The sequence below is a fragment of the Protomyctophum parallelum genome, assembly GCF_964188405.1.
Source record: "Protomyctophum parallelum genome assembly, chromosome: 14".
Classification (NCBI taxonomy): Eukaryota; Metazoa; Chordata; class Actinopteri; order Myctophiformes; family Myctophidae; genus Protomyctophum; species Protomyctophum parallelum.
The window spans coordinates 1,707,217-1,720,500 of NC_139709.1; the positions used below are offsets into that span (position 1 = coordinate 1,707,217).

The window sequence follows — 13,284 nt, forward strand, 5'->3', positions numbered from 1 at the left end:
AACAGGTGTCTTTGTGAGGTGTTCAAACAGGGCTCCAGTCTAAAACAGTGTCTTTATGAGGTGTTCAAACAGGGCTCCAGTCTAAAACAGTGTCTGTATGAGGTGTTCAAACAGGGCTCCAGTCTAAAACAGTGTCTTTATGAGGTGTTCAAACAGGGCTCCAGTCTAAAACAGTGTCTTTATGAGGTGTTCAAACAGGGCTCCAGTCTAAAACAGTGTCTTTATGAGGTGTTCAAACAGACCTCCAGTCTAAAACAGTGTCTTTGTGAGGTGTTCAAACAGGCCTCCAGTCTAAAACAGTGTCTTTATGAGGTGTTCAAACAGGCCTCCAGTCTAAAACAGGGTGTCTTTGTGAGGTGTTCAAACAGGGCTCCAGTCCTAAAACAGTGTCTTTATGAGGTGTTCAAACAGGCCTCCAGTCTAAAACAGTGTCTTTATGAGGTGTTCAAACAGGCCTCCAGTCTAAAACAGTGTCTTTATGAGGTGTTCAAACAGGCCTCCAGTCTAAAACAGTGTCTTTATGAGGTGTTCAAACAGGGCTCCAGTCCTAAAACAGTGTCTTTATGAGGTGTTCAAACAGGCCTCCAGTCTAAAACAGTGTCTTTATGAGGTGTTCAAACAGGCCTCCAGTCTAAAACAGTGTCTTTATGAGGTGTTCAGACAGGCCTCCAGTCTAAAACAGTGTCTTTATGAGGTGTTCAAACAGGGCTCCAGTCTAAAACAGTGTCTTTATGAGGTGTTCAAACAGGGCTCCAGTCTAAAACAGTGTCTTTATGAGGTGTTCAAACAGGGCTCCGGTCTAAAACAGTGTCTTTGAGGTGTTCAAACAGGGCTCCAGTCTAAAACAGTGTCTTTATGAGGTGTTCAAACAGACCTCCAGTCTAAAACAGTGTCTTTATGAGGTGTTCAAACAGACCTCCAGTCTAAAACAGTGTCTTTATGAGGTGTTCAAACAGGGCCTCCAGTCTAAAACAGTGTCTTTATGAGGTGTTCAAACAGGGCTCCAGTCTAAAACAGTGTCTTTATGAGGTGTTCAAACAGGGCTCCAGTCTAAAACAGTGTCTTTATGAGGTGTTCAAACAGGGCTCCAGTCTAAAACAGTGTCTTTATGAGGTGTTCAAACAGGGCTCCAGTCTAAAACAGTGTCTTTATGAGGTGTTCAAACAGACCTCCAGTCTAAAACAGTGTCTTTATGAGGTGTTCAAACAGGGCTCCAGTCTAAAACAGTGTCTTTGTGAGGTGTTCAAACAGGCCTCCAGTCTAAAACAGTGTCTTTATGAGGTGTTCAAACAGACCTCCAGTCTAAAACAGTGTCTTTGTGAGGTGTTCAAACAGGCCTCCAGTCTAAAACAGTGTCTTTATGAGGTGTTCAAACAGACCTCCAGTCTAAAACAGTGTCTTTATGAGGTGTTCAAACAGGCCTCCAGTCTAAAACAGTGTCTTTATGAGGTGTTCAAACAGACCTCCAGTCTAAAACAGTGTCTTTGTGAGGTGTTCAAACAGACCTCCAGTCTAAAACAGTGTCTTTGAGGTGTTCAAACAGGGCTCCAGTCTAAAACAGTGTCTTTATGAGGTGTTCAAACAGGGCTCCAGTCTAAAACAGTGTCTTTATGAGGTGTTCAAACAGGCCTCCAGTCTAAAACAGTGTGTCTTTATGAGGTGTTCAAACAGGGCCTCCAGTCTAAAACAGTGTCTTTATGAGGTGTTCAAACAGGGCTCCAGTCTAAAACAGTGTCTTTATGAGGTGTTCAAACAGGGCTCCAGTCTAAAACAGTGTCTTTATGAGGTGTTCAAACAGGGCTCCAGTCTAAAACAGTGTCTTTATGAGGTGTTCAAACAGGGCTCCAGTCTAAAACAGTGTCTTTATGAGGTGTTCAAACAGACCTCCAGTCTAAAACAGTGTCTTTATGAGGTGTTCAAACAGGGCTCCAGTCTAAAACAGTGTCTTTGTGAGGTGTTCAAACAGGCCTCCAGTCTAAAACAGTGTCTTTATGAGGTGTTCAAACAGACCTCCAGTCTAAAACAGTGTCTTTGTGAGGTGTTCAAACAGGCCTCCAGTCTAAAACAGTGTCTTTATGAGGTGTTCAAACAGACCTCCAGTCTAAAACAGTGTCTTTGTGAGGTGTTCAAACAGGCCTCCAGTCTAAAACAGTGTCTTTATGAGGTGTTCAAACAGACCTCCAGTCTAAAACAGTGTCTTTATGAGGTGTTCAAACAGGCCTCCAGTCTAAAACAGTGTGTCTTTATGAGGTGTTCAAACAGGGCCTCCAGTCTAAAACAGTGTGTCTTTATGAGGTGTTCAAACAGGACCTCCAGTCTAAAACAGTGTCTTTATGAGGTGTTCAAACAGACCTCCAGTCTAAAACAGTGTCTTTGTGAGGTGTTCAAACAGACCTCCAGTCTAAAACAGTGTCTTTGAGGTGTTCAAACAGGGCTCCAGTCTAAAACAGTGTCTTTATGAGGTGTTCAAACAGGGCTCCAGTCTAAAACAGTGTCTTTATGAGGTGTTCAAACAGACCTCCAGTCTAAAACAGTGTCTTTGTGAGGTGTTCAAACAGACCTCCAGTCTAAAACAGTGTCTTTGAGGTGTTCAAACAGGGCTCCAGTCTAAAACAGTGTCTTTATGAGGTGTTCAAACAGGGCTCCAGTCTAAAACAGTGTCTTTATGAGGTGTTCAAACAGGCCTCCAGTCTAAAACAGTGTCTTTATGAGGTGTTCAAACAGGGCTCCAGTCTAAAACAGTGTCTTTATGAGGTGTTCAAACAGGGCTCCAGTCTAAAACAGTGTCTTTATGAGGTGTTCAAACAGGGCTCCAGTCTAAAACAGTGTCTTTATGAGGTGTTCAAACAGACCTCCAGTCTAAAACAGTGTCTTTGAGGTGTTCAAACAGGGCTCCAGTCTAAAACAGTGTCTTTGAGGTGTTCAAACAGACCTCCAGTCTAAAACAGTGTCTTTATGAGGTGTTCAAACAGGCCTCCAGTCTAAAACAGTGTCTTTATGAGGTGTTCAAACAGGGCTCCAGTCTAAAACAGTGTCTTTATGAGGTGTTCAAACAGGGCTCCAGTCTAAAACAGTGTCTTTATGAGGTGTTCAAACAGGGCTCCAGTCTAAAACAGTGTCTTTATGAGGTGTTCAAACAGGGCTCCAGTCTAAAACAGTGTCTTTATGAGGTGTTCAAACAGGGCTCCAGTCTAAAACAGTGTCTTTATGAGGTGTTCAAACAGGCCTCCAGTCTAAAACAGTGTCTTTATGAGGTGTTCAAACAGGGCTCCAGTCTAAAACAGTGTCTTTGAGGTGTTCAAACAGGCCTCCAGTCTAAAACAGTGTCTTTATGAGGTGTTCAAACAGAGCTCCAGTCTAAAACAGTGTCTTTATGAGGTGTTCAAACAGGGCTCCAGTCTAAAACAGTGTCTTTGTGAGGTGTTCAAACAGGGCTCCAGTCTAAAACAGTGTCTTTATGAGGTGTTCAAACAGGGCTCCAGTCTAAAACAGTGTGTCTTTATGAGGTCTTCAAGCAGGGCTCCAGTCTAAAACAGTGTCTTTATGAGGTGTTCAAACAGGGCTCCAGTCTAAAACAGTGTCTTTATGAGGTGTTCAAACAGGGCTCCAGTCTAAAACAGTGTCTTTATGAGGTGTTCAAACAGGGCTCCAGTCTAAAACAGTGTCTTTGTGAGGTGTTCAAACAGGGCTCCAGTCTAAAACAGTGTCTTTATGAGGTGTTCAAACAGGGCTCCAGTCTAAAACAGTGTGTCTTTATGAGGTCTTCAAGCAGGGCTCCAGTCTAAAACAGTGTCTTTATGAGGTGTTCAAACAGGGCTCCAGTCTAAAACAGTGTCTTTATGAGGTGTTCAAACAGGGCTCCAGTCTAAAACAGTGTCTTTGTGAGGTGTTCAAACAGGGCTCCAGTCTAAAACAGTGTCTTTATGAGGTGTTCAAACAGGGCTCCAGTCTAAAACAGTGTGTCTTTATGAGGTCTTCAAGCAGGGCTCCAGTCTAAAACGGTGTGTCTTTGAACCACCAGGCCTTCAACGTGGTCTTCCACAAGGCCGTGGAGGTGGCCTCGGTCTGTGAGGACGTTCAGAGCCGAGTGAACACGCTCATCGACACCATCACCTTCAGCACCTTCAACTACATCCGCAGAGGGCTGTTTGAGAGGGACAAGCTCACCTTCACTGCTCAGCTGGCGTTCCAGGTATACCGCACGCCACGCACGCCAACAATGTTAACCCATTCTGAGATCAGATTCTAAAAAATGTTCTTCTACATCCTGACAGTTTTCTGAAAAAGCTATGTTTCTATGTCAGTCGTTCTTCGATTTAAAAAAAAATAGCAGATCTACAAGCTCGTAGCGCGCCACTCGGTGGCGCGCTACGAGCTTGTAGATCTGCTATTTTCCAATAGCTAAAGCATAGCATGATGCTAACACCAAAAGGGGGCATGTTTTGGTCTAATAGACGTCTAATATTCGTCTAAAGGGGCGTCTAAAAATGGGATAAAAAAACGTCTAAAAATGAACGTTTTTTAGACGTCTATACTTGGATTAGACGTTGATTAGAAGTCTATATATAGACCGTCTATATATAGACGTCTAATCAACCTCTAATCAAGGTCTTTTTAGACGTTTTTTATCCCATTTTTAGACGCACGTCTAATAGCCGGCTATTGCTCAGTGGGTTATGAAACTACTTCTCCCCAAATCCAAATGGATTTCATTTTCCATCCTGAATGGCAGTAACTATAGCATACAATGAGAACTGAGAAGAGCTGTCGATTATTCCAATTGGCTGATGGTCACTTTCTGGCATCCCTATACTTCATAATAAAGGCCCATTCACACACACACACACACACACACACACACACACACACACACACACACACACACACACGACACTGCACATGCTTGCACACGCACAAACAATTATTTAAAAATGTTTTCTGCAGCTGCTGTTGCTCAGTAAAGACATCGACATGAGAGAGCTGGACTTCCTGCTGCGCTTCAACGTCGAACACACCTACGCAACGCCCGTCGACTTCCTGTCCAACACTTCCTGGAGCGCCATTAAGACCATGAGCTTCACCGACGAGTTCCGCGGTCTGGACCGAGACATCGAGGGCTCTCCCAAACGCTGGAAGAAGGTGCTGGTTATTATTAGCATTATTATTAGTAATAGTAGTAGTGGTAGTACTAGTATTATTGATAAGGTGAATTTAACATTAATATTCTGAGGTGGAGGAGCCAGTAGTATTATTGATAAGGTGTATTTAACATTAAGGTGGTGGAGTCAGTAGTATTATTGATAAGGTGTATTTAACATTAAGGTGGTGGAGTCAGTAGTATTATTGATAAGGTGTATTTAACATTAAGGTGATGGAGTCAGTAGTATTATTGATAAGGTGTATTTAACATTAAGGTGGTGCAGTCAGTAGTATTATTGATAAGGTGTATTTAACATTAAGGTGGTGGAGTCAGTAGTATTATTGATAAGGTGTATTTAACATTAAGGTGGTGGAGTCAGTAGTATTATTGATAAGGTGTATTTAACATTAAGGTGGTGGAGTCAGTAGTATTATTCATAAGGTGTATTTAACATTAAGGTGGTGGAGTCAGTAGTATTATTGATAAGGTGTATTTAACATTAAGGTGGTGGAGTCAGTAGTATTATTGATAAGGTGTATTTAACATTAAGGTGGTGGAGTCAGTAGTATTATTGATAAGGTGTATTTAACATTAAGGTGGTGGAGTCAGTAGTATTATTGATAAGGTGTATTTAACATTAAGGTGGTGGAGTCAGTAGTATTATTCATAAGGTGTATTTAACATTAAGGTGGTGGAGTCAGTAGTATTATTCATAAGGTGTATTTAACATTAAGGTGGTGGAGTCAGTAGTATTATTCATAAGGTGTATTTAACATTAAGGTGGTGGAGTCAGTAGTATTATTGATAAGGTGTATTTAACATTAAGGTGGTGGAGTCAGTAGTATTATTGATAAGGTGAATTTAACATTAAGGTGGTGGAGTCAGTAGTATTATTCATAAGGTGTATTTAACATTAAGGTGGTGGAGTCAGTAGTATTATTGATAAGGTGTATTTAACATTAAGGTGGTGGAGTCAGTAGTATTATTCATAAGGTGTATTTAACATTAAGGTGGTGGAGTCAGTAGTATTATTGATAAGGTGTATTTAACATTAAGGTGGTGGAGTCAGTAGTATTATTGATAAGGTGAATTTAACATTAAGGTGGTGGAGTCAGTAGTATTATTCATAAGGTGTATTTAACATTAAGGTGGTGGAGTCAGTTGATAATAATAATAATAATAAAACTTTATTTGTATAGCACCTTTCATGACATTGCAGTCAGAACTGCAGCATCACTCCCAATCTTCCGCCGTAGCCTGAAAACCCACCTTTTCAGACTCCATCATGGCCCATAGCACTTACCCTAACCCCTTAGATAGCATTTCTGTTGGCTTAGATAGCATTTGACACAGACTTATAGCATGTTATGTAGACAGCACTATAATTGTATTGTATATAGTGTCAGGCACCAGAAAGGATAGGACTCAAAAGCAGGCAGCAAACCTTTAACGGGTTTTATTAAAGTTCAAGGGGACAAGGCAGAGGGGTAGTAGGTAGGCAAAGCGTGGGTCAGGATTCCTGGAAGGCTGTCCGCGGGGCGTCGGTTCCGATAGGGATTAGGCAAGTCGAGAGTCAGAGTTCGGTCCGGGTCCATACACAGTGGTTCTGGGAACAGGCAAAGGTACAAGGCGTCAGGCAAGGAATAACCAGGGACAGGCTAAGGTCAGATAATAATAACAGGCTGGATAACAGGTTCAAGAATAACGGCGTGCTAACCTAGGGTAAACTGGGTTGATCTGCAGGCAGAGAACAATGGGTAGCGGCAGACAATAAGTAGCCTTGGCTACTCAGCGTGGAACCTGGTGCAGGTGCGCTCACACTGGTGTGGGCGTGACATATAGTTATAGCACGCCATAGTACATATGTATAGCATAGTAGTAAATATGTATAGTTTATATGTATAGTGTATGTATAGTTTCATTATATAGATATTCCACTGTTACTTTCTTAGCTTACGCATGTTTCATGATATTGATAAATGCTTTCATGTGATGTATTCCCATGTTTTTGTTCTTGCTTAAATGTAAGTCGCTCTGGATTAAGAGCGTCTGCTAAATGCCTAAATTGTAAATTGTAAATGCAGCCCAAAGTGCTTTACAGAACAATGGAGAATAAAAGAAAAGCAAGGCAACGACATTAAAAAACAAGCAGTAATGCAATACAGTGAGGACATGAATAACAAAAAATATAAGATCACTTAAAAGCAATGTTGTAGAGGTGGGTCTTGAGCTGAGCTTTAAAAATGTCTACAGAGGCTGCCTGACGAAGGTACAGTGGGAGCTTGTTCCATGCCGACGGCCCGTAGGAGCAAAAAGCTGCTTCCCCGTATTTTTTTGTTGCCATTTTTATAGGCAAAGCGAGCAGGCCATCAGTGGAAGACCTTAGCGGGCGGTTTGGGACATAAGCGAGAGCAGCGAAGCGAAGCGTCCTCACTGTACGAGGAGCAGAAGCAAATGATAAGGTGTATTTAACATTAACACATTTAGTACCGGGAGTGCCTTCAAAATAAAGGCTATAGAGTGCCAGAGTTGTCTGATCGCTTTTACTTTGAAAGCCATGAAACAGGAAACACTTGCCTAAAAAAGTTGACTTTACAAAGATACCTCACATCCCCGATCATCTTAATATATTGTTTTACGCTCCAAAAAGCGTTCATATTTTGCGGGAGAGACGGATGAGGAGCAGAAATGAAGCGCCAGCATATCGCTCTATTCATCACCACGGAGAGCGCCCTAGATTAGGAGATACGAGTCATTCTTTCCGCCTCGCTAACATGGGAGTCAATAACAAGCTAATAGTTGCACTGAGCGTTAGCATACGGCAAGCGAAAAGCAAAATGCCAAAAAAAAATAATAGGAAAATTCTGAATATTCTTGCGTCGCTGGGACGTCGCTAGGACGTCGCTAGGACGTCCTCACACGTCAGAGGCACTAATATTTCGGGATCCTTATGACGTGCTCACACGTGTTTTGTTTTAATTGTGTTAAGGTGGTGGAGTCAGTAGTATTATTCATAAGGTGTATTTAACATTAAGGTGGTGGAGTCAGTAGTATTATTGATAAGGTGTATTTAACATTAAGGTGGTGGAGTCAGTAGTATTATTCATAAGGTGTATTTAACATTAAGGTGATGGAGTCAGTAGTATTATTGATAAGGTGTATTTAACATTAAGGTGGTGGAGTCAGTAGTATTATTGATAAGGTGTATTTAACATTAAGGTGGTGGAGTCAGTAGTATTATTCATAAGGTGTATTTAACATTAAGGTGATGGAGTCAGTAGTATTATTCATAAGGTGTATTTAACATTAAGGTGGTGGAGTCAGTAGTATTATTGATAAGGTGTATTTAACATTAAGGTGGTGGAGTCAGTAGTATTATTGATAAGGTGTATTTAACATTAAGGTGGTGGAGTCAGTAGTATTATTCATAAGGTGTATTTAACATTAAGGTGGTGGAGTCAGTAGTATTATTCATAAGGTGTATTTAACATTAAGGTGATGGAGTCAGTAGTATTATTGATAAGGTGTATTTAACATTAAGGTGGTGGAGTCAGTAGTATTATTGATAAGGTGTATTTAACATTAAGGTGGTGGAGTCAGTAGTATTATTCATAAGGTGTATTTAACATTAAGGTGGTGGAGTCAGTAGTATTATTCATAAGGTGTATTTAACATTAAGGTGGTGGAGTCAGTAGTATTATTCATAAGGTGTATTTAACATTAAGGTGGTGGAGTCAGTAGTATTATTGATAAGGTGTATTTAACATTAAGGTGGTGGAGTCAGTAGTATTATTGATAAGGTGTATTTAACATTAAGGTGGTGGAGTCAGTAGTATTATTCATAAGGTGTATTTAACATTAAGGTGGTGGAGTCAGTAGTATTATTCATAAGGTGTATTTAACATTAAGGTGGTGGAGTCAGAGTGTCCGGAGAAGGAGAGATTTCCTCAGGAATGGAAAACCAAAACGTCTCTACAGAAACTCATCATGATGAGAGCGCTGAGACCCGACCGCATGACCTACGCCCTGAGGTGACCTGTCTGTCTGTCTGTCTGTCTGTCTGCCTGCCTGCCTGTCTGTCTGTCTGTCTGTCTGTCGGTCCCTACGCCCTGAGGTGACATATGACCTACTGTCTGTCTCAGAGACATTGGTCTTGTTCAGTACACTGATAGGGTTTCTCTCCAGTACACTGATAGGGCTTCTCTCCAGTACACTGATAGGGTGTCTCTCTAGTACACTGATAGGGCTTCTCTCCAGTACACTGATAGGGCTTCTCTCCAGTACACTGATAGGGTGTCTCTCTAGTACACTGATAGGGCTTCTCTCCAGCACACTGATAGGGTTTCTCTCCAGTACACTGATAGGGTGTCTCTCTAGTACACTGATAGGGTGTCTCTCCAGTACACTGATAGGGTTTCTCTCCAGTAAACTGATAGGGTTTCTCTCCAGTACACTGATAGGGTTTCTCTCCAGTACACTGATAGGGTTTCTCTCCAGTACACTGATAGGGTTTCTCTCCAGTACACTGATAGGGTTTCTCTCCAGTACACTGATAGGGTTTCTCTCTAGTACACTGATAGGGTGTCTCTCCAGTACACTGATAGGGTTTCTCTCCAGTACACTGATAGGGTTTCTCTCCAGTACACTGATAGGGTGTCTCTCCAGTACACTGATAGGGTTTCTCTCTAGTACACTGATAGGGTTTCTCTCCAGTACACTGATAGGGTGTCTCTCCAGTACACTGATAGGGTGTCTCTCCAGTACACTGATAGGGTTTCTCACCAGTACACTGATAGGGTTTCTCTCCAGTACACTGATAGGGTTTCTCTCCAGTACACTGATAGGGTGTCTCTCCAGTACACTGATAGGGTTTCTCTCTAGTACACTGATAGGGTTTCTCACCAGTACACTGATAGGGTTTCTCTCCAGTACACTGATAGGGTTTCTCTCCAGTACACTGATAGGGTGTCTCTCCAGTACACTGATAGGGTTTCTCTCCAGTACACTGATAGGGTTTCTCTCCAGTACACTGATAGGGTTTCTCTCCAGTACACTGATAGGGTTTCTCTCCAGTACACTGATAGGGTTTCTCTCCAGTACACTGATAGGGTTTCTCTCCAGTACACTGATAGGGTTTCTCTCCAGTACACTGATATGGTTTCTTTCCAGTACACTGATAGGGCTTCTCTCCAGTACACTGATAGGGTTTCTCTCCAGTACACTGATAGGGTTTCTCTCCAGTACACTGATATGGTTTCTTTCCAGTACACTGATAGGGCTTCTCTCCAGTACACTGATAGGGTTTCTCTCCAGTACACTGATAGGGCTTCTCTCCAGTACACTGATAGGGTTTCTCTCCAGTACACTGATAGGGTTTCTCTCCAGTACACTGATAGGGTTTCTCTCCAGTACACTGATAGGGTTTCTCTCCAGTACACTGATAGGGTTTCTCTCCAGTACACTGATAGGGTTTCTCTCCAGTACACTGATATGGTTTCTTTCCAGTACACTGATAGGGCTTCTCTCCAGTACACTGATAGGGCTTCTCTCCAGTACACTGATAGGGTTTCTCTCCAGTACACTGATAGGGTGTCTCTCCAGTACACTGATAGGGTTTCTCTCCAGTACACTGATAGGGTGTCTCTCCAGTACACTGATAGGGTGTCTCTCCAGTACACTGATAGGGTGTCTCTCCAGTACACTGATAGGGTTTCTCTCCAGTACACTGATAGGGTGTCTCTCCAGTACACTGATAGGGTTTCTCTCCATAGGAACTTTGTCTCAGAGACTCTGGGTCTGCAGTACACTGAAGGAAGGAAGACCGAGTTCTCCAAGTCCTTCAGAGAGAGCGGTCCGTCGTCTCCGGTCTTCTTCATCCTGTCCCCCGGGGTGGACCCCCTGAAGGACGTGGAGGCACTGGGTACGCACACACACACACACACACACACACACACGCGCACACACACACACACACACACACACACACACACACACACACACACACACACACAGCACGCGCGCTACAATATTACGTCAGTCACCGTGTTGAGTCAGTGTTTTTACTGACCGGCATCTCCCCAATCACCCCGTTCACTGATTGGTCTATAGGTTGGGTGGGCGGTCCTCTTGGTTGCATCTGAACCAGAGGGAGGCGGGGTCAATGCTTAAGGACATTACGGCGAGTATGCTGGCCTCGACTCGTTATCACCGTTTTAGGTATTAACCCATTCTGACCTCAGATCAGATTCATACGAGGTTTCCACTGGACACACACTGGTCTGATTAACCCATTCTGACCCGAGATCAGATTCTAAAAATGTCAGTCGTTCTTCGATTTTTCAAAAATAGCAGACCTACAAGCTCGTAGCGCGCCACTCGGTGGCGCGATATGAGCTTGTAGATCTGCTATTTTTCAATAGCTAAAGCATAACATGATGCCAACACCGAAATGGGTTCCCGTTCAGAATGGGTTAATCACTTAAAACTGTAGCATGAATGGGCCTTTATTATGAAGGCCAAACACTTCTCGGGCCGTGAACCGGAAATACGGCTGTGTAATAAATAGTCCCGCAATCTTATTTTAATTCACCCGAAACGTACATTTTGTGACCAGCGATCATCAACGCTTTAGTTATAAATAAAGTCTATCTATCTATCTATGGGCCGTGAATAATATGATGTTTATGAGACATTATTCCTTTAGTTATGGGCCGTGAATAATATGATGTTTATGAGACATTATTCCATTTAACTTTAGTTATGGGCCGTGAATAATATGATGTTTATGAGACATTATTCAGTCTTTAGTTATGGGCCGTGAATAATATGATGTTTATGAGACATTATTCCTTTAGTTATGGGCCGTGAATAATATGATGTTTATGAGACATTATTCCATTTACCACACATTGGTTATAATGCATTATGACACAGACATTATTGTGCCTCTATAACAGTGTCTCTCAACCTTTTTTGTCCCGGGGCACACTTTTCATAGCCTAAAAATCTCGGGGCACACCTAGATATATGGTGTGTGTATATACTGTATATATGTACCGGTGTATGTATGTGTATATATATATATATATATATATATATATATATATATATATATATATGAACCCAATATACTTTTAAAAACACACATGACAGCACTCGTCAAATAACTCGTCTAACTGGTCGTTAAGAGTCTATTGTTCGTCATGTTGTTTTCGGACGTCTATTTAGACGTGTGACAACAACGACGCAACAATAGGACGCCTAGCTATCGCTTTCAGGGGAGGGCTAGTTTTACTTTCGGTCAAAATCTCGAGGCACACCTGGAGATTTCAAAGGCACAGTAAAGTGCCGCGGTACATAGGTTGAGAAACACTGCTCTATAACCACCTAAGTTATAATGTGCTGTTCCACTGAGCATAATAATGCATTATGTCCAGCACTGATAAACGTGGTTATAAGTTGTTATACATGATTATAAACGAGTTGTTATAATGCCTTATAAGCACATTATAAACCATTATAAATGAGCTTCTAATGTATTATAAAGACGACCTTAATATAAAGTGTTACCAAATAATATGATACATAAAGCATTTAAAAAAGTCTCTTATGCTGGAGGAGGACGACTGGCAGACTTTTTAACATTGTTGGCGTAGATTGTGTTTAATCAATACAAACAACAAAAGACGTCATTTAACCCATTCTGAACGGGAACCCATTTTGGTGTCAGCGTCATATACGCTTTAGCTATTGAAAAATAGCAGATCTACAAGCTCATAGCGCGCCACCGAGTGGCGCGCTACGAGCTTGTAGGTCTGCTATTTTTGAAAAATCGAAGAACGACTGACATTTTTAGAATCTGATCTCAGGTCAGAATGGGTTCATCAGACCAGTGTGTGTCCAGTGGAAACCTCGTATGAATCTGATCTCAGGTCAGAATGGGTTAAGATGCCATTGTCGCTGAGGCCATTTGAAAGAAAGACGTCATTGGTCGGTGAGTGAGTTTCTAATGTCCTGTCATGTCTCTCTGTCGCCCCCTGCAGGCCGGAGGCTGGGCTTCACCATCGACCTGGGGAAGCTCCACAACGTGTCCCTGGGTCAGGGCCAGGAGGCGGTGGCTGAGCTGGCCATGGAGAAGGCTGCTA

General features: G+C 42.2%; 1 protein-coding gene across 1 annotated transcript in view; it reads left to right on the top strand.

Moving 5' to 3' along the window:
• The window catches only part of LOC310870649 (dynein axonemal heavy chain 11-like), a gene marked incomplete at both ends in the record, with an annotated part of 374,362 nt that overhangs the window by 341,258 nt on the left and 19,820 nt on the right, over positions 1–13,284 (top strand). Inside the window, 5 exon segments of the mRNA XM_083781918.1 lie at positions 4,022–4,192; positions 4,945–5,139; positions 9,050–9,171; positions 10,912–11,060; positions 13,183–13,284. The exon segment at positions 13,183–13,284 is cut by the window's right edge and continues 26 nt beyond it. Of these exon segments, the coding sequence (XP_083638044.1) occupies positions 4,022–4,192; positions 4,945–5,139; positions 9,050–9,171; positions 10,912–11,060; positions 13,183–13,284 (739 nt within the window).